Source organism: Aedes albopictus, chromosome 2, assembly GCF_035046485.1.
Source record: "Aedes albopictus strain Foshan chromosome 2, AalbF5, whole genome shotgun sequence".
NCBI lineage: Eukaryota > Metazoa > Arthropoda > Insecta > Diptera > Culicidae > Aedes > Aedes albopictus.
The window spans coordinates 27,477,527-27,504,399 of record NC_085137.1 but is presented as its reverse complement, the minus strand read 5'-3'; the positions used below and the strand labels follow the sequence as shown (position 1 = coordinate 27,504,399).

At 43.4% G+C, this 26,873-nt stretch overlaps 3 protein-coding genes across 4 annotated transcripts in view; 2 read left to right on the top strand and 1 right to left on the bottom strand.

The window, feature by feature from the left end:
- The first annotated feature begins 235 nt into the window (after positions 1-235).
- Positions 236-3,464, top strand: LOC109429702 (mediator of RNA polymerase II transcription subunit 15). The gene is made up of 3 exons (XM_029864169.2): positions 236-474; positions 592-731; positions 1,216-3,464. Exons 1-3 carry the CDS (start codon positions 416-418, stop codon positions 3,366-3,368), a joined length of 2,352 nt encoding a protein of 783 aa, XP_029720029.1. The 5' UTR covers positions 236-415; the 3' UTR covers positions 3,369-3,464.
- A 733-nt stretch (positions 3,465-4,197) lies between these two features.
- The window catches only part of LOC109429699 (uncharacterized), a 35,076-nt gene continuing 12,400 nt past the window's right edge, over positions 4,198-26,873 (bottom strand). The window contains exons 4-5 of the mRNA XM_062847563.1: positions 19,645-20,378; positions 4,198-5,879 (exon numbers count right to left, since the gene is read on the bottom strand). Coding sequence (XP_062703547.1) covers positions 4,234-5,879; positions 19,645-20,378 — 2,380 coding nt within the window. The 3' untranslated portion in view covers positions 4,198-4,233. The remainder of the gene's footprint in view (positions 5,880-19,644; positions 20,379-26,873) is intronic.
- On the top strand, positions 20,325-23,277 carry LOC109407013 (RNA-binding protein 25). 2 transcript variants are annotated; one of them, XM_062849354.1, is made up of 5 exons: positions 20,325-20,527; positions 20,893-21,083; positions 21,163-22,178; positions 22,848-22,997; positions 23,076-23,277. In XM_062849354.1, the coding sequence occupies exons 2-5, from the start codon at positions 20,961-20,963 to the stop codon at positions 23,152-23,154; spliced, it is 1,368 nt and encodes a 455-aa protein (XP_062705338.1). In that variant the 5' UTR covers positions 20,325-20,527; positions 20,893-20,960; the 3' UTR covers positions 23,155-23,277. The 2 variants fall into 2 exon arrangements, with proteins under 2 accessions (XP_062705338.1, XP_062705337.1); XM_062849353.1 differs by lacking the exon at positions 20,325-20,527 and having other exon boundaries at positions 20,539-21,083.

Sequence of the window (26,873 nt, the reverse complement as noted above, 5' to 3'; positions counted from 1 at the left end):
TCAGAATTTCTCAGAGTTGCTCTCGTTTGCACAGTGTCTTGCCCCTAGGTGGAAATTCTTTCCGTGTACTATAGGGCACTGCATGAAATTCTCTCCTTCTCTTTCACTCTAACAGAAATTTTGTAAACAACAAGGCCACGAAACGTCAAAATCCCATACAAAATCAAAACAGTGCGGTGCCCTATAGTTTTTATTTTATTTTTTTTGGCATCCCTTGCCTTCCGCTAAAGTCGACATCGGGATTTTGTTTTGTCAACTCTTGTTTCTCTCTCATCGTTGCTGTCAAAACTCAAAACTCCGTGCAACCGCGAGTGTTTTTTTCCACAGCGGAAAAGTAGCAAAGTTTTTCCCGTAATTTTTTATTGAAATTGTCCTGCAATTGTCTAGGAATTAGTGCCAGAAGAACGCCGTCACCATGGCCGAGGATAATTCATGGAAAACGCCAAGTTTCCGGCAAAGTGTGGTCAACAAAATGTAAGTAAAAGTGGTCGTCCAGATGCAGGCGCTTCCATTTTGTACTCGTTCGAAAATACCTGGATTACGCTCAGAATATTTTTTTTATACTGAATTTCACTTTCCGCTTATCAACAGTAACGAAGCGATTCAGCAATCGGGGATGACATCGAGTAAGAACGGGCTGGAAATGGAAAACCATGTCTTCCAGAAGGCCCGCAACAAGGACGAATACTTGGGCTACGTGGCGCGGCTGATACTGCACGTCCGGGAGATGAGTAAGTGGGCTTGTGTACGAATAAGTGCATACACTTCGGGTTGTTGTTGTGGGATGTTAAGTGTTGTGTCCACAAGTATATACTTTGTGGTAATTCCAGACTATGACTCATAGCTTTTACTTGGTTTCGCAACTCAATAAGAATTGTTACATTTATTATTTTTCAATGGTATGTATGGTAGGTATCTAGTTTCAAGATGGCTTAATGCTGTGTTTTATTGGAAATCCTCTGAAGAATACAAGTTTTATACGAAAAGAATTTGCTTTCACAGGTGTCGATAACCTGGAAGTTTCAGTAAATAAAATTTTACTTGAAAACCGTATATCTAGTTTTCAGGCAAAGGCAGGTAGACATAAGGGGTTTGTTTTGTAATACCCAACGATTTGATTGACTATTTGAAATGACTATCCTTAGCTTTTGCGTCGAAGAAGCAGTAACTTTTATTATAATATGGCTAATTTACACTCATTCACACATTCCACAGATACCAAGAACAAAAATCAGCAAAATCCCGCCGGGAGTGCCCAGGATGGGGGAAATCCCAACCAGCAAGGAGGTGGTATGCCCGATCCGATCAATGCTTTGCAAACACTGGCCACGCAAGGCACCCGTCCGCAGATGATGGGTGGACAGATGGGCGGACCGGGACCGGGAGGTCCAATGGGGAACCAGATGGGTGGCGGCGGGAATGCGTCCAATTTGCTGAACACGCTGAATCGTCCCCAGATGCCGATGACCGGCGGAATGGCCAATATGCAGGGCCGCGTTGGAGCCATGGGCGGACCGAACCAGATGGGTGGTATGATGCCCGGACAAATGCCAGGGGGAATGCCCGGAATGCCGAATCAGATGGGTGGAGCGATGGGACCGGGTGGAATGAGCGGCGGAAAGATCGTTGGTCAGATGAATCCTATGGGAGGAATGAACCCAATGCAGATGGGCGTTGGAGGAATGCCACAAGGTGCGGGTCAACAGCAACCTCAGGGGCCCCAGGGACAGGGACAGGGTGGACCAGGTGGGCCGAATCCGATGGGAGGAATGGGAATGCAAGTAAATCCCGGAGGACACATGGGCCAGAATGCCATGAATCAACAGATGAACCAGGTCGGAATGAGTTCCGGAGGCAATCAGATGGGTAACTTGGGCGGAAACAGCCCTATGAATACTGGAATGGGGGGAATCCCTCCGAATCAGGTGATTCGACAACAGATGCCGCCTGGGATGAATCCAAATCAACAACAGCTGGGAATGGCAGGAGGTCAGATGGGTCAGATGAATCCTGGTGTCGGTGGACCTGGGGGGAATTTGGGGCCGGTTCAACAGCAGCAACAGCCAGGGCAGGTCGGAATGCCCGGAATGGGACCAGGAGGAGGTCCTGGAAATTTACAACAATCGAACAATCCACAGCAGCAGCCACAGGGCGGTCCCAATGCTCCGCCTGGCCAAATGAATCAAGTCGGTGGCCCTGGAGGAAATATGCAAGCTATGAGCAACCAAGGAAACTTTGTCCCCATCGGAGCCAATCCGATGGTGCGAAAACAAGACATGATGAGTGGCGGTCAAGTGTATCCCGGAGGAGTGGTTCGTAGCGTTACCCCAAATCAATTCCTGCGCCAATCTCCGTCACCTTCAGTTCCATCACCAGCCGGTCCCGGCTCAATTGGTCCACAGTCCCATCCGGGACAAATGATTCCCAGCCCGGCACTCATACCATCACCAAGTCCCCAGGTAAGCAGCAACATCCCAGCACCGAGAAATATTGGCCAATCGCCTGGACAAAGTCTGAATACTCCTGGCCAAGCTGCGGCGCCTAGCCCTCTAAATCCCCAGGAAGAACATCTGTATAAGGAAAAATATCGTTCTCTGCAAAAGTACATCGAACCTCTGAAGCGAATGATTGCCAAAATGGAGCACGACGATGTGGACAAAATGGGTAAGATGAAACGCTTGTTGGACATCCTGTGCAATCCAACTTGCCGAATCCCACTGGAAACCCTGTACAAATGCGAAGCTGCCCTAACAAGCCAGCTGGGAACCATCAGAGAGCCTCCTCTCAACAATCCCCTTGTTGAAGCAGTTTCGGCCAACTTGCAAAGTCCCTTGGGAAATCACACCCTCCAGCGCACGTTCCGCCCTTGTTTGGAAGCACTCTTCGGGCCGGACATTAAGAACCTACCATCTCCGGCGAAGCAATCACGTCTGGCCATCGATGAACCTTCGTCCTCCGCATTGTCCGGTGGTCCGGAAATCCCGCACATCTTGCAAGGCGAAATCGCTCGTCTGGATCAAAAGTTCAAGGTCTCGCTCGATCCGTGCGCCATCGGGGACACCAAAACCATCAAGCTGATCTGTTGGCTGGACGATAAGCATCTGCCGTGTGTTCCACCAATAGCGGTCACCATTCCGGAGGAATACCCGTTCACATCCCCGAGTTGCTCGCTGATCGAGCAGGAATACAACGCCACACCGTTCCTGATACAGGTGCAGAAGTCGCTTGTGGCGCGCATCTGCAAGCTGCCGGAGATGTTCTCGCTGTCGCACCTGTTGGACACGTGGGAGATGTCCGTCCGGCAGGCCTGCTCGCCCAATCCGAGCCGGGTGGCCCCGAGTGCCACCAGTGTGCTTTTGGGGATGTAAAACCGAGGTAGGTATCGATAAGAGACATCGTGTTTTGCTCCATTTTTTACTCATTTCTAATGCCCAATATAAATATTCGATATTCTATGTGCACAATCTCCTGGAAATTATGCATGAAAAGGACAAAAAAGAAAGCCGAGTAGGGTGCCTGTACCAGTTATCGCACTACCTAAGAAAAACTATTTCTACAAAAATAAGAAGAAGACCGACGAATGTAAACAATAAGTCAAATAATTGATTTGTTTCAATACTTTACAGGAAAAATATAAAAACGGAGCCAAAACTACGCTTAGTATTTATTACGGCGTGTGCCAATGATAGGAACCCTGTACCAGTTATGGACACATTTGTTAATTTGGGTTCCACTTCGCACTATTTACATGCATTCCTTATGGGAGTTGCCATAACTGGTACACTATGGCGAAATAGGGTGCAAGGAGGCCGAAAAGTTAAGGAAAATGATTAATTTCTACCATAATTTGAGCAAATTGTGAAGTTTGAATGATTGCAATCATCTTTTGTGATCGTGATCTGTTGTACACGATTTTTTTCTTGTTGATTTGTATCTTTAAAGGTTGAAAATCAACTATGGCGAATTTGAGGTACTATAGCCATAACTGGTACACTGAGCCTATTGTGGTGTAATATTGTTGCTGTGTTTATATGCGATGGTTGAAAGGTGAAAGAAGCAATACCATAAACATCTGAATGAAGTATTATAGAGAGAATGCTAATACATAGAATGGTGATGAGATCAACCGATACCAATCATAAAACTATTCGATTATGGGGAGGTTTTCGTTCTTTGCTAATGTATAAAACAAATTCATAGGACTTATGACAATTTTATTGATTTTACTTTCCTCTAGACGCATTTCATTCCATCGTAATGCTCCAGCAAATGCTCGTCCAATGTTTTACGGAAATTCGTCGAGTAGTCGCAATCGGGCGCCGTGCATTTGTACAGTTTAGTTTTCGTATGCCGCATCATGTGAACCTGCAAGTCCCTTGTCCGAATGAACCGTGCATCGCACACTTCGCACGCAAACGGTTTGTTGCCCAGGTGGACGGCGTCGATGTGCCGCTTCATGTCACTTTGGTACCGATAGGTGTTACTGCAGTGGGAACACGTGTGAGGTCGTTCCGTCGAGTGAGTGCTGAGGTGCCTGCGGAGATTGAATCGATTCCCGAAGGTCATGGAACATTCGGTACATTTGTAGGGTTTTTCCGCCATGTGTTTGTTTTTGATGTGTTCCTTTAGCGCACGTTTGTTAGCAAATCGTTTCTCGCAAAAAGAGCACGATTCAGTGCGGATATTGTCGTGAACAGTTCTGATGTGTTTCGTTAGATAGATTTGTTTGGAAAATGTTGTGCTACATCGATCACAAGGAAACGAACGGGTCTCGGCAACCAAATGGGTGTCCTTTTCGTGCTGAACAACGCCGGCATGGGAGATAAACTTCCGTCCGCAAGTAGAACACACGTACTTTCGATCGTATTGGCCTCGAAGGTGTTCTCTGTAGGCTTTGTCCGTTGCGAGTTGACGATTGCACAGCCAGCAAACGTTGCTTGTGGCATTCGCAGAAAATCGACCATTGTTTATACGCTGTTCCGCGTGATCTTCTACACAATGCTGTTCCAGCGCCTGGTTAGATCCAAATGTTTCATAACATCCGTAAAAGCAACAAAAGAATTCCGTTGGTTTGAAATGGTGTTTGTCGGATTCGATATGTTTCTTTATTTCAGCAGACAACCCAATACTTTGAAACGCACACTTGGCCTTCCGACATCGATAGGTCTTGGTAGTAGAATAAGCGAGCTGATGTTTGTACAGCGATTGTTTGTTCGCGAAGCTTGTGTAGCATACCAGGCATTGAAACGTAGGTCGGTCGTCCCCAAGCGGATAGTGAACTGCTTTAGTATGCTCGAGAAGGGCTTTTCCGCTTTCGAACTGTTCGCTACAACCACAACAGTCACCGGATGACTCGTAGTTTGTTTCGACCCTTTCCTCGAAGTACGAACGCACGGTTTCGGAGTTGTGAAATATTGGGTGAAATCGTGTGAATTCGAAATGGTCCGCCAATGCGCTTCTTTCCCGAGTCATAATGTTGCAAATTTTACAGCGATAGAAAATGTTCTCTTGGCGACTTTGAATATGTTCCTTGTACTGGGAAGCAGATTTGAATTTTCGATTACAAATCTTGCATTCAATGGCGGATGAGGTGATTACCGTCTCCTCTGCGGAATCGGAATGTGTTTCCTTACAATGGATTTGCCATTCACTATGGTCACGCAACAGTTTCCTACAACAGCAAATGGTTCCCTTGAACAATAGCTGATCGTAATACTCTGCATTTTCCTGGGTAAACAGCAAAGGCTTTAGCCGTTCGACGTCCACCTCCGCGGAATCCAGGTATATGAAGGGATCTCCGCTGTTGTCGTACTTTGCGGGAAGCTTTGGGGATGAGCTTAGGGTTGATGCTTCAGCGCATGCGTTTTCTGCTTCGTCGTCTGAAAAGATAAAAACAAATTGTGGAAATACTCGTAAACGAAACTGTATTCTTTTTTTTTTTATATATAGAGTGACCAGGTGGAGCTGCAGGACAGCTGAAAGCAAAGCCTGGACCCTTTCCCTACTTTCCCCCTACTATGACCAATACTCACGATGGACTAGACGATGTCGTCAACTTGAGCAAAGTGTGCAGTATTTAGTATTGGGTCGTAGTAGTTATCAAAAATACAGTGTCGCTTACTGTTCCCATCACACCCGTATTTTGTGGAAGCTCTAGAAATGTAATGTTTTGATACTTTGAAGACTACTCAGTGACAATTATCAGAACTAGCGTTTGTAGCCGGTATGGGCAACTAGTTTTTCTGACATCATCTCCAAACAATAATCAAAAAATATCCCAAGTTACATTGTGCATTCTGAAAGTTATTTCAAGTTAAATACCAATATTGTTATGATGAACCGATGTTGGTCATCTACAGCACTGGAATCATCTTCAAATAACTCTCTTTTTGAGCTTCCATTTGATGTTGCGGACATACAACTTATCAGTCGAATGCCTTACCCGATCAGAAAGGCATAACAAAATTATAACCGATTGAGTTATTTATTTCAAAGATTTTTCATAACAAAATGAGTTATAAAAATCGCCGGTTAGGTGTTAAAATAACAAAAAATATAACTGAACTTGCTCTAGCCATAACATAATTATAACAGGTGTTGATACAATTTTAACAAATTTATAACATCGTGAGATATAATAAATATTGGAATGATAAAAAAAAAATAACACATTTTGTTATACATCAGATATAAATATATTGGGTAAAATTGAGTTGGGTAAATTTTTACTCATTTTTTGGGTAATTTTTATTTAGAGTGTTATTTATTTATAGCGAAAAGTTTTTTGTATAAAAAACTTGCCCTACGTAGTATATAAAAAACCCTCACCCAGACGAGAATCGAACCTAGGACGCCAGCCTCCATATGAAATCCGGCGCCTTTATCAATGAGGCTATTTCATCACTTGAAGTGCAGAGTGGCATTTGATCAAGTGGTTCTTCGTTTTGGCGGCTGGTCTATAAATAGACTCATTTGTCCAACGTACATGGGAGAGAAAATATGACGTCACATAAAAGTGTTCTCGAACAATTGATCGCAATGACGTCATCTTAGGAAATAATAACAAAAGTGGATATAATTAAGTTATAATTGTAACTCAAGAATTTGCTCAGCATTTTGGCTTTATCTCATGATTCAGACCAGAAATAGGTGTCGTATATTAATCAAAGTTGTAGAGATAGTTAATGGCTCTTAAACAGTGAAAATAGTGGTATTTCACCTTCTGTTGGTGCAAGCGAGTAATTAAATTAGAACATTTTGACATGTGTTATTAAATAATTATCTAATGTTCCTGTGTGTGTATTTGGTTTTGAAGAGGGACTTTAACCTAGTGGTCATACATCCCTCTCTAATGTTCCTCACCATCAAGGAAGTTCCTGCCTATGGCAAAGTTATGCAGTAGTCTTGTGATTGAAAATGTCACCGCTTCGTGGCGTTAGTGTGCATTTCTGGAGATTGTCAGATTTGTGAAATAAAAAATAAGTGTTTAAAGCACATATTTAACCTTACATGATACAACACAACAATTAACATACTAAAGCAATTATTCGTTCGCTTTGCCTCGTGATCTCAAATAATGTTTTTATTTTCAACAGTTAAGCGCTGTTTCGAGTTCGAAAGGAATCGCTTAAGAAACTTCTTGAGTGATTCCTGGCAGAAACTTTCTTCGGTGACTGCCATTTGAACTGTCATTTCTTCGCTACTGCGTACTGCGATCGAAAAAACGAATTCTTGAGCGATTCAGGCAAGGAATTTCCCATGCATCAAGATAGGCTGAGAAATTCCTTCTGAACTGCAAGCAGTGCTTTAAACAAGAAATTCCCCCACTAGTCGAAAGCACCAATTCGTTGTCTGCTTCGAAATTTGCTCAAAATGCATGACGATGTCCATCAACATTTTGGTAAAAAAAAATAGCCTTCTGCTATTGATTGGTTTTTGAAAAGCTTTTCACAGAGTTTCTCAATTTGAACTACTGCACAGATTATCACACTTATTTGATTTCAGTTGAGATTCTGTTTCATTGAGTAAATCCTATTTGAATAAACGTTTTCAAACTGTGGAAGTTAAAGGAAATCATTGAAGTCCGATTGGTATTCTATCGCGAGTGCCACAAGGATTGGTTTCAGGACCATTGATGTAAGTCTTATTTTTCAACGGCCTTCCATCATCTTTGAAAGTATGTAGGGTAACCAATATAATTTGGACCCCCATATATTTTGGACCCCCTGGATCGTATTATCATAATTTTCACAGCTTTAATGAAGAGATGACAAAAGTTTTTAGAATCATTCGCTTAATAATATTGTTCTGCAAGAGCAGCAATCATTTCCTCACTGGAAATATCATTCTTTGCCTTGAAATTATTTTTGTTAATTTCGCCATCCGTGCGAGTGTCGTGGCATGTTTACGAAAAGAGAAAGTGGTGCTGGGGAAACTTGCAGATGTAAACAAAAACTTTTATCATTCTAGCGCATTAAATTCACAAAGTTCGTCTAATCATCCTTTGTCAATCAAGTAAATAGGATGTGCTCCAGCATATCCAAGTGGCAGATTCTTCGAAAACAGTTTCAAGTGGGTTTAAACAGCGGGTGTCCAAAATATATACTTAAGAGGGTCCAAAATAAATTGAAGTGTCCAAAATAGTGAAAACTGATGCTTCAAAAATCAGTTATTTTCATCAAATTTTCAGCCAGAAATGAACTTGTGGGTATTTTTGACGGACAGTAGAGGCTTTTACGGTCATACCAACATCATCATTATGTGAAACACCCTCTGAATCTGTTTGATTTTAGTTTAAATTCAAACTAATGTCCTCTAGGGGTCCAAAATTCGACCGTTACCCTAATACACCTGATTCTTTTTTTTTTGCACGGGTCTGGTTTTTGCTACAACTCAGTCATTTTTTGACCGATTCTCGTGAAATTCAGTACACGGATAGTAATATTGGTGTATACATGGGTACAAAATTTCATGAGAATCGGTTAAAAAATGACTAAGTTATACCAAAAACCAGACCCGAGCAAAAAAAAGAATCGGGTGTATCCACATGTTTGCAGATGATAAGAAGCTGTATTTCTACGGAATTATTATGGATGAATTGCATGGTAATGAAATAACAATGATTAAACTTCTAATTTCAGAATAATTTATTAAAATAATCTTGAATAGGACTACAAACTGCAAAACCTATGGAGGATTGTGAACCTTAAAACTTACTTCAGGAATGTCAACAGTTTCAATGAAAGTCATCCTTTTTATATCCATTTTGTTGCCTCACTTATCATAGCTTTATATGACCGTTTGAGAGTTGCATCAACCCTAGTAGGATGTTGGGGTCAATATGACCCAGACAGGCACGCTGAACGTTCACTGCGCCATCGTGGTTCGAAAAATCTAACATCTTAAGAGGGTTAAATCACGGAATACGTTGGGCATTCAATTTGACTAGATACTCTAGTGTGGCTCAGGCTTATCTACAATGACAACTGTTGGGATACTCATTTCTTATTTTTTTTAACTACGTTGTTGTGCGATGCTATATAGAATCATTCACCAAGGACCTAAATATTGTGGCGTCATCACTAAGATACTGATGATCTTAAGGCTTAAGCATCCGTCATCATTTTTCGGAAAGTAGAAAGCAGTTACCTCGCTGTAAATCAAAACATCAACCATGAAAATATATTCACTGCATTCTATTCCTCATGTGGAGTACAGCGAATATATTTTCATAGCAAAGACTTTTGTTTTGATCGAAAAAACTGCTTTCAAATGTTTGATGACGGCGATGATTTCAATGACGAATTGTTCAACGTTAACCAGCCGCAGTTTATCACGGAAAGATTTCCCCATTTTGATTTGTACAAGGTGGCTGAGTATACGTGACAGCTCCCACCCGGCGGCTGCAAAAACAGTTTTAGCCAAAGTGCACACCGTGTACAAACTATACGTGCGCCGTCTGGCGCGATCTGATGCTGCCTGTTTCGAACGCAGCTGGCTGAGAATCCAAGATAAGCGCGACAATATCTATCTGAGCTTTCTTAAGGTCTGTTCCAATTGGCGTAAAATTAATTTTCACTTAAATTTGACTGTTCGATAATTATTTCCTTTGGAGAACTTTCATGTTTTAGTGTCGAACTGTCAAATTTAAGTAAAAATTAATCTTAATTCGCGAATTGGAATAGACCCTTAAAGGTCTGGATCATGATTCAAACTTGTTAAAACTACTGTATTTTACAAGCACAGTAGCACCGCACAGCGGCGTAACTGCGTACCAAACACCACCTGTAAAATGTTCATTTGACATAAAGTGCATTTTCAAAACTATAACTGAGTTTGTTATAATGTTCATATAGACATGATCCAAATAAATTTATTTGTATTATAACTAACCTTGTTATAATTCTGATATAATTAAATCAGGGTTTCAAATCATTTTTGTCAAATATATCTAAATATAACAAACCGTGATATATCTATCAACCGTTGATATAATTTTGTTATATTTTTGTTATGCCTTTCTGATCGGGTATGTTAATGTACACTGAACGGCGGCTTGCGGTGAAAATTACTATTCTGAGGGTCAATTTAAATGCACAACGCCACTAAATTTGTGCAGACTGAGTTTCGTTTTAATTCAACAGAATTATGTTTTCAAATTTACCATGGACTCGATTTTCAATTAAAAAAAGTTTCTGTTGGCAACCGGATTCGATCCAAGAATCTTGACATCACCAGGCTCGCACGCTACCACTCAGCTATCGAACCGGTTGATGCGAGAAGAAACAAAACGCACACAAGAAGCGTTGGTGGGTCGATGATCATGTTTTGCCATGGTAAATTTAAAAACATTTTTGTGCTTGTCATTACTGCAAGGCTCCTTTCAGTGTACAGTTAATGTATCCTATGTCGTCGCTACACTGAAAGGAGCCTTGCAGTAATGACAAGCACAAAAATGTTTTTAAATTTACCATGGCAAAACATGATCATCGACCCACCAACGCTTCTTGTGTGCGTTTTGTTTCTTCTCGCATCAACCGGTTCGATAGCTGAGTGGTAGCGTGCGAGCCTGGTGATGTCAAGATTCTTGGATCGAATCCGGTTGCCAACAGAAACTTTTTTTAATTGAAAATCGAGTCCATGGTAAATTTGAAAACATAATTCTGTTGAATTAAAACGAAACTCAGTCTGCACAAATTTAGTGGCGTTGTGCATTTAAATTGACCCTCAGAATAGTAATTTTCACCGCAAGCCGCCGTTCAGTGTAGTCGTCTTTTGCTTCTCTGTGTTCATCTCTTGTATCCCTATGAAGTCTGAATTATCCTTATGTCCACCGTATCATAGCATAGTTTATACTACATTTAAATTACTACAGTTTTCCATGTTTCTGGATCCTGACAAAGAATAAGATTAAGTTTTGATTTTGATCACATCATAACTCCTGCTCTTTTACTTTTATTGTCATAATATCGACTAAGTCAGGTCGTAAGGTAAGGTCGGTTAGTTGGTTATTGTATTAGCAATTGAAACTAATAAAGATCATCCATCAACTATGGTGTACTCATCCCTAACAGAATCTATAACAATAAACAAACCTAATTTTAAAATAATAATTTCCTTCATAATCTTCTAATAGCAGTCAATTTGAATGTTAACATAAAAGCTTCAACTGTAAGCAAACTTGTCTCAGCGTCACAGTGCTTGGAGTAAACTTATGATAAATACACCTAAGGGAGCCCCTAGGATTCTCAGCATCGGTCATGTCTATATAAACATTTCCTACTCTTACGTTATTTTTATAATGCCAACTACATTGAAAACGTCAACGTATAGAACCTGTCACGATGTCCACCTAGTCAAGTAGTGAACCATTTCTGTCGAGTTTAGTCAAGTCACGACGTTCCGGCGTCAAAAATACGTTTTACACGTGACCAGTGGATCTATTTGATGGTTAATCACACGTTGGAAACAGAATTGTTATGTTTTTACCTTAGGTGTTTTTTATGATTTTTACTCACGATTCCTCTTCATTTGGGTTGCAAAACGGTGAGTCGATAAAGAGAGCGTCCAACATAGCTCTGGTCTTCACAAGTTCCTACCTCATGCTTCCACGGGTCAAGCGATGACAAAGACCGCCAGCTAAGAGTTGTGTGCTTAGCTGGTAGTGCAGCCTGGGCACTGTTGTCCTTCTGACTTCAGCTAGATTGAGGAGGTACGATTCGAGCGTTTGTTCACCAAGGAGGTGCGGCTCAAACAGCGTCTGTTCTGGCATCCAGCGGCTGAGTAAGAAACGCTGCCCCACGCCCAGCTAGATCCAAGGTGGTAGCCCCATCAGTGTGGTCGTTCCAGTGTTGGTTGAGACGTTAATTAGATGTGGCCGTGGTGATAGAAATACTCGGAGTTGTTATTTTGCTCATGTAAAAGGAAGGGAAAAGAAAAGAAGGGAAGGAAAGGATATGATTAGTAGTTGTTATTCGGTACAGTAGAGAGGTTGTGATGATACACTGGGTTCAGTTTTTATATGGCTGGTCGATTCGCAAGATGAAAATATTTCATTTCATTTATTTAGTTATTGCGAATCTTTTCTGAAATCCGCATACCGGCCAACAACTGGTGCGCCGGCAGTCCATGCGCCGGGCTGTGCGCCATACAAAATGTAAATAAACAAGTGTCAAAATGGTTCGCGCCAAGAGCTCTATCTCTCTTAGGGTTCGGTTCCATTTTTTGTCTAAAACATTGAACGTCTTTATGTCTGGAAATAATGTACAACAAAGATATTATTGACGGTAACAACGCTTTTACTTCATTAAACCACTGATTAATAGTGATTTGGCTAGTGAAAAACTTGGCGCATAGGCAATCGGCGCGCAAATTGTGCGCTGGTGTGCGGATTTGAGTTAATCGTCGCAAAGTGCCCAACACACATTATACCCTGGCGCGCAACCTAGAGGTCGAAGAGAAACTTGTCGAAATGCTAAAAATTCTCGAGAAGCTCAATAACATCAAATTCATGATAATACTGAATCAACAATTTGCCGCCATAATACTCGATTTGCAGCTGCAGCTCTCCAACGTCGGTCACGCCCAACACTCGCCAGATCACGCTCCACCTGGTCCGCCCATCGTGCTCTCTGCGCTCCACGCCTTCTTGTACCAACCGGATGGTTAGCAAACACCAACTTTGCAGGGTTGTTGTCCGGCATTCTTGCAACATGCCCTGCCCATCGTATCCTTCCGGCTTTGGCCACTTTCTGGATGCTGGGTTCGCCGTAAAGTGCAGCGAGCTCGTGGTTCATCCTTCTCCGCCACACACCGTTCTCCTGTACGCCGCCGAAGATCGTCCTTAGCACCCGTCGCTCGAAAACTCCGAGTGCTTGCATGTCCTCCTCGAGCATCGTCCACGTCTCGTGCCCGTAGAGAACCACCGGTCTTATTAACGTCTTGTACATGGTACATTTGGTGCGGGGGTGAATCTTTTTTGATCGCAGTTTCTTCTGGAGCCCATAGTAGGCACGACTTCCACTGATGATGCGCCTTCGTATTTCACGGCTCACGTTATTGTCAGCCGTTAGCAAGGAACCGAGGTAGACGAATTCTTCTACCACCTCGAAAGTATCCCCGTCTATCGTAACATTGCTGCCAAGGCTTGTCCTGTCTCGCTCAGTCCCACCTACCAGCATGTACTTTGTCTTAGCCGCATTCACCACCAGTCCGACCTTTGCTGCTTCACGTTTCAGGCGGGTGTACTGTTCTGCCACCGTTCCAAATGTTCTAGCAATAATATCCATGTCATCCGCAAAACAGACAAATTGGCTGGATTTCGTGAAGATCGTACCCCGGCTGTTGAGCCCGGCTCGTCGCATAACACCTTCCAGGGCAATGTTGAATAGTAGGCAGGAAAGTCCATCACCTTGTCGTAGTCCTCGTCGAGATTCAAATGAACTGGATAGTTCACCCGAAATCCTTACGCTGTTCTGCACACCGTCCATCGTTGCTCTTATCAGTCTAGTCAGCTTCCCGGGAAAGCTGTTCTCGTCCATAATTTTCCATAGCTCTGTGCGGTCGATACTGTCGTATGCCGCTTTGAAGTCGATGAACAGGTGATGCGTTGGGACCTGGTATTCACGGCATTTCTGGAGGATTTGCCGTACGGTGAAGATCTGGTCCGTTGTCGACCGGCCGTCGATGAAACCGGCTTGGTAACTTCCCACGAACTCATTTACTTTAGGTGAAAGACGACGGAAGATGATCTGGGATAGCACTTTATAGGCGGCATTCAAAATGGTGATCGCTCGAAAGTTCTCACACATTAACTTGTCGCCTTTCTTGTGGATGGGACAGATTATCCCTTCCTTCCACTCCTCCGGTAGCTGTTCGGTTTCCCAGATCTTGACTACTAACTGGTGCAGACAGGTGGCCAACTTTTCCGGGCCCATCTTGATGAGTTCTGCTGCGATACCGTCCTTACCAGCCGCTTTGTTGTTTTTGAGCTGGTGGATGGCATCCTTAACTTCCCTCAGCGTGGGAGTTGGTTCGTTCCCGTCCTCTGCTGCACCAACATAGTCATTTCCTCCGCTGCCTTGGTCCTCCGTGCCTACATTCTCTTCGCCATTCAGGTGCTCGTCGAAGTGCTGCTTCCACCTTTCGATCACCTCACGTTTGTCCGTCAGGAGGCTCCCATCCTTATCCCTGCAGATTTCGGCTTGCGGCACGTAGCCTTTGCGGGATGCGTTGAGCTTCTGATATAACTTCCGTGTTTCCTGTGAACGGCACAGCAGTTCCATTTCCTCGCACTCCGCTTCTTCCAGGCAGCGCTTTTTCTCCCGGAAGAGACGGGTCTGCTGCTTCCGCTTCTGTCTGTATCGCTCCACATTCTGTCGGGTTCCATGCTGCAGCATTACCGCCCGCGCTGCATCCTTCTCCTCCAGAACCGCTCTGCACTCCTCGTCGAACCAATCGTTTCGTCGACTCCGTTCTACATACCCGATAGTGCTCTCGGCTGCGTTGTTGATGGCTGCTTTGACTGTACTCCAGCAGTCCTCTAGAGGGGCCACATCGAGCACACCCTCGTCCAGCAACGCTGCCTCGAGATTCTGCGCGTATGCGGTGGCGACATCTGGTTGCTTCAGTCGCTCTAGATCGTACCGGGGCGGCCGCCGGTACTGTACATTGTTAATAACGGAGAGTTTTGGGCGCAGTTTAACCATCACCAGATAGTGATCAGAGTCGATATTAGCGCCACGATAGGTCCTGACATCGATAATGTCGGAGAAGTGCCGTCCATCAATCAGAACGTGGTCGATTTGCGATTCCGTTTGTTGTGGTGATCTCCAGGTGTAACGATACGGGAGGCTGTGCTGGAAGAAGGTGCTACGAATGGCCATGTTCTTGGAGATGAAAATATGTAACAATCAAATGTATTCAATGGCTGTTCAGAATGGTTCCACGGACATGGATAGCAAATCATTAATTTTTCAACATATCGGATGTATTTTAAAAAACGTTTATTTATGTAATGTACTTTTTCCCTGAAGTACGAAAACGCGCGATCGCGAGTTAATGATTTACATCCCATCTTCAAGGGATCCCTACAAGCTCAATGCATCATTCTAGCAGTTTAGAATATCAGCGTTGATGAAGCTGTTCAAATATTACGTAACATGTTTGGGAAAAATAGATTTTATTTACTCAAAATAAATTAAATTACATAATCTTTCAACAACCCTTTACTTGTTCTCCCAAGAACTCTGCCTCGACCAAGTTGGCAGGACGCTGCCCAAACCCTCTCTGAACTAAAGGGCAGGGTAAACGAAACTGTATTCTTTTTACTGCTAAAAGTTTTCACTTTAGTACTGTCCACAAACGAGACAAAAGTGTGTTTCCCATACTCTACCCAATGAGTTATACGCCACCAGTGGTACGAGGAAGAAAACTAAAAGGTTTCAGAATTCAAGATTTTCTCAACAGAAGATGAACTAAAGTGGTAATAACCCGTAACGTGGGTAGATCACCTTGGAATGGTGCGTTACGGCGTAAGATCTACCACATTGAATTTTGATCTTGCTATTTTACTAACAAATGTTGCCAGGCTTCTGTAGGAACATTTCAGGATCAAGATTTGATGTGGTTTTTTTCTCTGTGTATCTGTTTGTGTGTTCAGTTATTACTGATAATGAACTTTTTTGTTTCGGGAGGATTCAGGTATCATATGAAGTAGGAAAATTCGTAAGGTATATAACCGTTGCAAACGCATCACGAATAGCTCATAATTAAAAATATTTTAACACCATTTCCTATTCCAGATTTTCAGTCACCCAATCCTGCAGCGATCAAGATGAAACAACTGTCTCAACATAATCAAATAATATTTTGTGCATCTGAACGTTTACCAAACGCATCCTACCTTTGGAATTTACTCATACCAAAATCCCGTGATACCTAGGCCTGAGAGGACGTAGAGGTCTCTGCATAACTTTCTTAGGTGTCCAAATAATCTTCCTTTCCCATCCCTCAGCTGTCGCAAGGACGTGACCAGGATAGTTCTCGACCGGGCGGTAATGCTGCAGCATGGAACCCGACAGAATGTGGAGCGATACAGACAGAAGCGGAAGCAGCAGACCCGTCTCTTCCGGGAGAAAAAGCGCCGCCTGGAAGAAGCGGAGTGCGAGGAAATGGAACTGCTGTGCCGTTCACAGGAAACACGCAAGTTCTACCAGAAGCTCAACGCATCCCGCAAAGGCTACGTGCCGCAAGCCGAAATATGCAGGGATAAGGAAGGGAGCCTCCTGACGGACAAACGTGAGGTAATCGAAAGGTGGAAGCAGCACTTCGACGAGCACCTGAATGGCGAAGAGAATGTAGGCACGGAGGACCAAGGCAGCGGAGGAAATGACTATGTTGGTGCAGCAGAGGACGGGAACGAACCAACTCCCACGCTGAGGGAAGTTAAGGATGCCATCCACCAGCTCAAAAACAACAAAGCGGCTGGTAAGGACGGTATCGCAGCAGAACTCATCAAGATAGGCCCGGAAAAGTTGGCCACCTGTCTGCACCAGTTAGTAGTCAAGATCTGGGAAACCGAACAGCTACCGGAGGAGTGGAAGGAAGGGATAATCTGTCCCATCCACAAGAAAGGCGACAAGTTAATGTGTGAGAACTTTCGAGCGATCACCGTTTTGAATGCCGCCTACAAAGTGCTATCCCAGATCATCTTCCGTCGTCTTTCACCTAACGTAAATGAGTTCGTGGGAAGTTACCAAGCCGGTTTCATCGACGGCCGGTCGACAACGGACCAGATCTTCACCGTACGGCAAATCCTCCAGAAATGCCGTGAATACCAGGTCCCAACGCATCACCTGTTCATCGACTTCAAAGCGGCATACGACAGTATCGACCGCACAGAGCTATGGAAAATTATGGACGAGAACAGCTTTCCCGGGAAGCTGACTAGACTGATAAGAGCAACGATGGACGGTGTGCAGAACAGCGTAAGGATTTCGGGTGAGCTATCCAGTTCATTTGAATCTCGACGGGGACTACGACAAGGTGATGGACTTTCCTGCCTACTATTCAACATCGCCCTGGAAGGTGTTATGCGACGAGCCGGGCTCAACAGCCGAGGTACGATCTTCACGAAATCCAGCCAATTTGTCTGTTTTGCGGATGACATGGATATTATAGCCAGAACATTTGGAACGGTGGCAGAACAGTACACCCGCCTGAAACGTGAAGCAGCAAAGGTCGGACTGGTGGTGAATGCGGCTAAGACAAAGTACATGCTGGTAGGTGGGACTGAGCGAGACAGGACAAGCCTTGGCAGCAATGTTACGATAGACGGGGATACTTTCGAGGTGGTAGAAGAATTCGTCTACCTCGGTTCCTTGCTAACAGCTGACAATATCGTGAGCCGTGAAATACGAAGGCGCATCATCAGTGGAAGTCGTGCCTACTATGGGCTCCAGAAGAAACTGCGGTCAAAAAAGATTCACCCCCGCACCAAATGTACCATGTACAAGACGTTAATAAGACCGGTGGTTCTCTACGGACACGAGACATGGACGATGCTCGAGGAGGACCTGCAAGCACTCGGAGTTTTCGAGCGACGGGTGCTAAGAACGATCTTCGGCGGTGTGCAGGAGAACGGTGTGTGGCGGAGAAGGATGAACCACGAGCTCGCTGCACTTTACGGCGAACACAGTATCCAGAAAGTGGCCAAAGCTGGAAGGATACGGTGGGCAGGGCATGTTGCAAGAATGCCGGACAACAACCCTGCAAAGTTGGTGTTTGCTAACCATCCGGTTGGTACAAGAAGGCGTGGAGCGCAGAGAGCACGATGGGCGGACCAGGTGGAGCGTGATCTGGCGAGTGTTGGGCGTGACCGAGGATGGAGAGCTGCAGCTGCAAATCGAGTATTATGGCGGCAAATTGTTGATTCAGTATTATCATGAATTTGATGTGAGCTAAATAAATGAAATGAAAGTTCTCGACCATTGGAGGATTACGTCAGTGCGAGTCAGAGATTAGTCCGAAATCATTGTGCTTTGGTTCGGACGGGAAGGAGGCAACCCTCATAACAGCGGTCTTGGAATGTACCACCTACGAATTTGTGTGACTTGCTTGATGCTAATGCTAGAAGATGAACGAAAGTGGTAACGGACTCGCTTCTCTGGGACTGCCAGCGATCGATCGGCTCATTGGTAGGTAAACTGGCGTACCTATAAGTTTGCGCTCCGCACGTATCTGGAAGTCGACGAGCTGTGGAAAGCCAAGGAACCTACGCCGGACGAAGTTAAAAATTTGCCTGTAGTCAAGGATCGGAAAGCCTGTAAAAAAGTAATTCTTGCGCTGACTCCGACACTGTACGTGCATGTTCAAGACAGCCAGGGAAGCATGGAGGAAGCTAGAGAAACCATTCGAAGACAGCCGTCTCACGCGGAAATGGGACTTCTCCACAAGCTGATAACGACCAACCTGCAGTTGGCAATGAGTGTCGATCCAGCGTTCGCGTTTAGAGGGGCACAAAGAATCAAGCAAAGCAGTTTGAACAACTATTCCGAATTTGCTCAGCACTCTATTCTCCGTCTCCGTCGTATATCAGCCAAAGGCCAGTTGATGATGTTTAACAAGGGTTGATGCTCAGCGATAGCGGACGCTTTTCCTAAGGCAAGTATAGTATTGCAAAATTATGAAAGCAGCACGTTTCCGACGATTCCGCAACTACCGATAACGCATTATCAACAATCTTCCTTCATGAAGAACTCTCGGATGAGATACATAGGGAACAAGGCTCGCTACGGATAAAATCAATCGAGCAGCGTGTAGAACCAAAAGCTGGTTATCGCTTTGAAGAAGTTTGAACTGGTTTCAATCGACGACGACTACTGAGTGTACTACAAGAGCGTCGGCAACAAAGTTTTGTTCGTGGCGATCTACGTCGATGGTGTGCACATCTTTATGAACTGTCGTCGATGGCGAAAGTAGCTTAAGGATAATTTGTAAAAGGAGTGCTTGATGAAATACATCGATCCATCCAAGCACGTTCTGGGGATGCGTATAACAAAAAGCCAAGGAGAGAAGTCCATCGATCAAGAAGGCGGAGACCATACTGGAGATGGAGCGGTTGCTTATTGAGTATTGAGTACTTACCCTTTATCTTAGCTTGCTCTTGCAAGTACGCATTCCTCGTTTCCCTAGTCGACGTAATCAGAATATCCTCATCATGGACCTCCATTGGCTCTATTTTTATGGGATCTCCTATTTCCACGGTGTCATTAGTCTCCAACTCGAACGTCCCCCGCCATCTAGAATCCGACTCCAGTACCATATTTCGAAAGGAATACACTGCGGACAGCAGTTCGAAACACTCTCTGCAAACATAGTGTGGCTGGTCACCATCCTCTTCCGGACGAGGCACGCCGCACACATCCCGAAGCATATCTACAATCAGCTGCCCGTCGCTAGCAGAAACGCAAAACATGGAAATCAATTCATCCACTGCATCTCGCTGGCAAATTTGGCAGCGGTCTCCACACCGGTCAAGCGCTGCTAACGCATCCTTCGCTATCCGCAGAAAGGAATAGGCTGCATCCAACTGAGTCAGGCACCGACTACAGATGTGCTGGGGCAGAGTGTCCGCTTCCCGGTCGAAAGTGTCCAGTCGCGTTACCTCAGTTATCATTTCGACCAGCATTTTGTCCTGATGCGAAGCACATCGACAGCGCAGGGATATCAGCTCATCCAGGTCATCTGCGAGGCATAGTCGGCACTGAAGAAGTGCCTGTTTCGCGTCCAAGCACGGAGTAGATTCCATGTAGTATAATATTATGGGGAAGCACGGTAGTCTGGATTTGAATGAATTCTTGCTAGTTGAATACTCTGAAATGATATTATAAATTATGATGATGTTGAAGGTTGTTTATAGGTACTTACCTAGAGTATTAAAACATAAAGTACATAGGTAAAACAACAAAAACCCAAACCAGTATAAATAACAAACCTAGCTTATTTGACGGATTTGACAGTTTGATAGGTAGATTTTGTTTTACTGTTAACGGGACTCTGTTATTATTGTATTGACTCTGACAAATGTGTTAGTCCTGTTCAGTGAGGTAGGTTGAAGTTGCTCGAAGCTGTTGCATCCTGTGCACTCTTTTAATATATAGCGACAAACATGTCTAACGGTCCAATCTGCAAAAGAGAGGCTATCTTTAAGTCTCCTCTCTTTCGATTATAACGTGCTTGTATTCATAAATTTTGATTTACTAATTATTATCATAGTAAGAACAGCACCGAGCGACTACAACTTACCTCACTGAACAGAGCTATTTGTGTTTGTTGAAGAGTTTCGAGTCCAAAGAGCGCGAAGTTATTCAAAAGTTTTAATTCCTTATTTAGTGCGGTCTAGCATAAACTGAAAAGAAAAAGCATTCAACGACGTAGGGATCATCGGCCCAGCGTCTGCCATGGAATCGATTTGTATCGCATGTCGTAACTCCCTGGAAGTCGGTTCCATCGCCCTGGGCGACACCTGCAAGAGCTTCGATGTCCCCGTGTGGAAAATGATGTTCGAGTGTACTCAAATTGAGGTGAGTAACTCATGTTTACTTCGGCAGTTGCAATATTCCTATTCAGACTTCAATACTAGTTTATATTTTTTTCCCACAGGTTACCATCGACAACGGTTTTCCCAAAAGACTATGCTGTGATTGTTTGAATCGTCTTGAGGATTGTTACGGATTTATCGAAATGTGTCGAGCATCTATGGAGTTCTTTTGGTCGAGCTTACAGTGTGTAAAGATCGAACCAATCGACAATTCGTACTCAGATTCGGCAGTAGAAACTGAATCTCCAACGATGCCGCAAAACTCTGAAACGAATTCTCCTTCTTGCACAACGCTGGACAATCAGAATTCTTGCTCGAAGGAACAACCATTCAAAACTGAAGAAGCGCCAGAAGATGACTTAGAAACTAAATCTCCAACGATGCCGCAAAACTCTGAAACGAATTCTCCTTCTTGCACAACGCTGGACAATCAGAATTCTTGCTCGAAGGAACAATCATTTAAAACTGAAGAAGCGCCAGAAGATGATTCGTTGCTAATTCCCTTGAGTACCACCGATGTAGAAGGAAGTTGCACACAAACGACGAAGAAACCGATCAAACCACGCCGAAAACGCCGAAAATTGGAGGGAGCCATAAGAGTACGTCCAAAAAAGAAATCCTCCAGAAAACTCCTCGAAAAAAGAAATCCTTCAGAAGTCCCGCGGAGTCGAGAAAGAAATAAGAGTGAACTAACACCAGAGGAAATCGAGACGAAACGTCAACGTCATAGGATAAGGATGGCTATGATTCGTGCGCAGCAAACACCAGAGCAAAAAGAGGCTGAACGCGAAAAAAATAGGATCAGAAGAGCACACTATCGTGCATTTCAGCAAACACCCGAGCAAATCGAAGCTGAACGCGAAAAAAATAGGATAAGGATGGCGATGCTTCGTGGAACAATACGAACACCGGAACAAAATGAAGCGGAAAGCGAGAAAAATAGGATCAGAATAGCGGAAATTCGCGCTACAAAGCGAACACCAGAGCAAATCGAAGCTGAACGCGAAAAAAACCGTGTAAGAACAGCGATGGCTCGTGCAGCAGCACGAAATAACGCGCTAGTCACAGAGCAAGAAAGGTAAGTGGCGGGTAAAAGGGTTGGTTTGATTTGGTTTCACCACTGGCACTGCAAAAAAAAATGCTACAAAACCGTCAAAGCATTCTGTATCTTGAGAACACAATTGAAAAAGTCCCGGTGGCTCACAAGTTGGAAGAAGCAATTGAACTGTTTTATAAGCTCATTCCTTACTGTAGTTGTCTAAATAATCACTCATAGAAGGTAGTTAGGTTATGGGCCCAGTCACGCATTAACTGCGAGGGATCGGAGAACTGAAGCACGTCTGATTGCCGAAATCAGAAGCCCTTCTGCTCGGACACACTTGGCAGCCGTTGTCATGGAGAATCCGTGAGGAATTCTCAGAACGATTTACGAACAAAGTGGACAGAATGAACTCAACTAAATGATGTTTTATTTCCCGTTCGTAAAGCGTACTGCAAGCATGTACCTTCGCTGTCAAAACGGCACAGTATATCTGAGCTTGCAAATTCTTTCAAAAACAATAGAGAATTGAGGAATCAGGGCAAAATGGGTACGTTCCGCGCGACCTTTGAAATTTATTCTCTTAAATTCCTCGTATTTACGGAATTATTTTACGGTTTTGTACCTACTTGATTTTAAACTGTATTCGAAGAAATCATCTACATAAGACATTGTTCTCACTTAACATATCAACAATTGTCGCTTCAGATTCACAGCAGACGAACTAAAGCAGGAAAAGTCGTGGCGCGCCAGACAAACACCGGAACAAGCGATGGCAGAACGGGAACGAAATAGAATAAGGATAGCGATGATCCGAGAAGCCAAACGAAGTACCGAGCAAGGCCGAGAGCAAGAAAGGTAATTGCTTATATGCCAATGCTTATGAAATGTTTGTTTGCAGCATCATTTTGTTAACTCTCTTTATTCGAATTTCAGATCGCAAAATCGGCTGATGAAAAGAATGAGTCGTGTCAAGCAGGAAATGGGAGATTTCATTACCGACGACATCGAGTGATGCTGGCGTTCGGCGTAGACGACGTCATTCCTAGCGATACAACTAACACGCTTTAAAATGTAAGTAAAACGAAAGTAATAATTATACCGTCAACAATGGTGTCAATGTTATTTTATAGTAAAATCTTGAATTGTTTTGTATATGCTTCGAACATCCTAGTCTTTAAATTTTGGCAGAGTTTGCTTGCGAATTAGGACTTCTCTGGAACGCGTCTTGTCTTTCTGTTCACTGCTTTCATGGCGGTGAAACGAAACCAAGAAAAAGTTCTACATCCTGGGTCGTTGCCAGGTCAAATGACTGCCGCCATGATCATATATGGGCGTGACTTTGCTGCGATCTGTGATGTCCTGCTGAATTACACTCTAATGCTTGTTTGCAGATCTCGTGTCTGCGTAATAGAGCAGACCCCTATGTAGCACTAGGTAGCAGGAAACCAATAGGACATAGTTTAGCTCGTAGTCATTCTGTGATCTCCAAAGCCCGACCAACGACAATAACGACATCGTTCTCTCCTAGAATCTCAAGCTTCTTTCGGCATGCTTGCTGGACTAGGATCAGGTACGTTCCAGGACCCAATCCGTGCCCTTTGGTTCGCGCTCTGAAGGTCGTTGTTGATCAGTTCATAACCTGCTACTTTCGGTTTTTGGAACGGGTTTTCTGGTTCCGGGAACATTAGGTTGTTGCCCGGATGTTCCCGTGATGGAACTGCCACCTAGGGTATATGTAGCTTCCTGTGGAGAAGCATAACATTATCAGCCGCTGGATAGAACAGACGCTAGAGGCACATCTCCTTGATCTTACCGTCTAGACTTTCAGTGCTGTAAATACGGATGCTTATTTTGGAGTCTCGTTCGCGCGCTTTGATCGAGATGATGATATGGGAGCGTTCATAAATGACGTAGCTTTTTTAAGCGATTTTTAACACCTTCATGTCGAAAACCAAAACAAAAAATCTTGAAGCTTAGTTCTGATTTAAATTTCAACTGATATGTTTAACGAATGTTATGAAAAACCAAGAATAGCAAAAAAACATAGGGTACCGAGTCTTTTAAGCAGTGGCTGGTATTGTGGGCACTATTCTGTTATAACTCAGTAAAAAGCAATTGACTTGAATTCATGTACACGGTTAGATATTATGCTATGCGTATCTCATCGCGTACAAAAAATCAAGTCAATTGAATCAAAATTGACTGAGTTATAGCGGAAAAGTGCCAAAATTAGAAGCCCTGCCGAGATGGTTTCACTTCATTTGAATAAAATTCACCAATATTTTAGAATTGCTGCGTTTTTTGGATTTATCCAGCACTTCTTTCTGGGATTTCTCCTTGAATCCCCTTTAAGATTCCATTCTCCTTGTATTCCTTCAGGGGTTCCTTCAGAGACCTTTTCAAAGATTCCTCCAAAAGTTGGTTCTGAAATTTCTCGAGGATTTTTTTCTAAGATTTTTCTATGGATTAATCCATAGTTTGCTTCAGGAGTTTTTTCAAGGTTTGCTCATTTTCTTTCTCCCCATGAATTCAACCGGAGTTTCTTTCGAGATTCCAACTTCTTTCTGGGTTTCCTAAAGAAGTTTCTTCCTGGATTCCTCCAGGAGTTCCTTGTGGATTTTCTTTAGGAAATCCTTCCGGAATTAACTCAAATATTCATCCCGAGATTTGTGCATGAATTTCTTCCGGTATTCTTTCAAAACCCTTCAAAGTTTCTTCTGGGATTCCTCCAGGAGTTCTTTTTCGGATTCTTTCAGGAATTCGCGCTGGATTCTTCTAGGAGTTTCTTCTGGGATTTATTCAGGATTTTTTTCCAGGAGCTTTTTCCGGCATCACTACATTCACTCCTACCAGGGTTTTTCCAGGATCTCTTAGAATTCCGTGAACAATCCCTCCCCTCCCTTCTGGAATTCCTTCGGGATTTTCTTAGATTTCACCAGGAGTATTAGCTGAATATCTTCCAGGATTCTCCAAGTCATTTTCTGGATTCCGTCCAGATTCCGTCAAAAATTTCTTCCGTGTTTACTTCAGAAATTGAACCAGGAGTTCTTTCTAAGACTCTACAAATAGCTTCTTCTGAGATTCTTCCAGGAGTTCCTGAAAAGTTCCACCTAGAATTGCTCCAGAAACTCCTCTCGGGGTTTCTTTTGGAATTTCTCTATGATTTCCTTTCAAGATTCCTCCAGGAGCTTCTTCTGAAATTGTACTGAAAGTTCCTTCAGGGATTCATTCTGAGATTCCTTCTAAAGATGCAGCTCTCCATTTGGAAGTTTTCAGAAGTTTTTTTTTTTCTGAGATTCCCACAAGGGATTCCTGTGGAAATGTTATCCTTCTCCTGTTAGACATTGATTTAGGAAATCCAGAAAGAACACTATGATAAATTTCTTTTCGCTGTGGTTAGTTACGCGCATGCCGATGGACGCAGTGGAGAATATTTATTGGTGAGCCCGTTCCAATTTTGAAAGTGTTAATCATGATCTAGTCGCGTATCAAAGTGAATCCTGTGATCCAACGTAGTTTCTCTACTAACAAACTCTTCATCCTGACGTAGAATTAAAAACGGTATACGAACAGTAAAGATAGGCTTCCCAATTCCATGGATTTAAGGTGAAACATCCAATTTAAATTTCTGCACACAACCCTAAAGACACAAATCTGACGAACAAAGCATCAAATTAGGTGCTGGCCAGAGTGGACGCGTCACGCGGCGCGGCACGGTGCAATGCGGCATTTGACAGGTCGCGCGTCGACGCGCGGCAGAACTCCGTTCATTGGAATACAAGGAAAACAATCATAACATGCCAGAGTGCGCGCGGAACGATGCGAAGCGGAAAGCGTTTAGCCGCGCGACGCACGACAAAACAGTGCATGCACTGTTTTTGATGCGGAAGTCACGCGGTTCGCGCGGAGAATTTTGTATTTTTGTGTGGATTTCGTCCGTTTTTACCAAACCATGACGTTAGTTTTACGAAATTGTTTTTCAAATGTATTCAATTGTGAATATAAAAAATATTAACATGAATAATACCACATGTTTATTATACGGTGGCGTCTCGTAACCTCACTTTTCATCTATTATGCGAAACAAAATCAGTAATTTCTTCAAATTTATGACTAAAGACTTAACGGAAATAATCGAAATCTCTGTCATTCTACACCCATTACAAGCAGAGCTTTCACATTAGCCCTACCCATGTTTCATGCACAAAAAGGGTTGATACCCTCTCGTTTATTTTACTATCTCAAAGTATTCTACTAGGGTGTAAGCTTAAAAAATAGTTTCAAAATAAAAATACACTATTTTTGAGTTAACAAACTTGTTCCATTTGCCTTGCTGTTTAAAAATAAACCAAGGGGCTCCATTTCTTACGTATACAACCCTGTGGTAACTCTGACTACAAGCTCACTTGTTCATAAAATTTCAAAATTTGTACCTGTAGGACGGGTAGATTTGAGGTTAGGGAATCACCATTGTCCCAAATGTATATCTCTTCTGAATCATCTGAAGTAAATAGCATTTGAGGGTAAATTTAGATAAATGATTTATTTTTAATTTTAGGTTGAGCACAATAATCACATATCTCTTGGAAATTTTTCATCAGATAACATGTACTCATGTGCAAAGGTGACGGAAATTATGAAAACTTTTCAGTTTACTTTACGAACAGACGCGTTGCACCGCGTTCACTCTGGCTATCAAGCCGCGTTGGAAGCCGCGTCAAAAACGCGCCG

Excerpts from the sequence above, each read along its gene's own strand:
- LOC109429702 (XM_029864169.2), top strand. The coding sequence starts at position 416 with ATGGCCGAGGATAATTCATGGAAAACGCCAAGTTTCCGGCAAAGTGTG. Across the intron at positions 475-591 it reads CAAAGTGTGGTCAACAAAAT|TAACGAAGCGATTCAGCAAT; the intron begins GTAAGTAAAAGT and ends GCTTATCAACAG. Across the intron at positions 732-1,215 it reads ACTGCACGTCCGGGAGATGA|ATACCAAGAACAAAAATCAG; the intron begins GTAAGTGGGCTT and ends CACATTCCACAG.
- LOC109407013 (XM_062849354.1), top strand. The coding sequence starts at position 20,961 with ATGGAATCGATTTGTATCGCATGTCGTAACTCCCTGGAAGTCGGTTCC. Across the intron at positions 21,084-21,162 it reads TCGAGTGTACTCAAATTGAG|GTTACCATCGACAACGGTTT; the intron begins GTGAGTAACTCA and ends TTTTTCCCACAG. Across the intron at positions 22,179-22,847 it reads CTAGTCACAGAGCAAGAAAG|ATTCACAGCAGACGAACTAA; the intron begins GTAAGTGGCGGG and ends TTGTCGCTTCAG.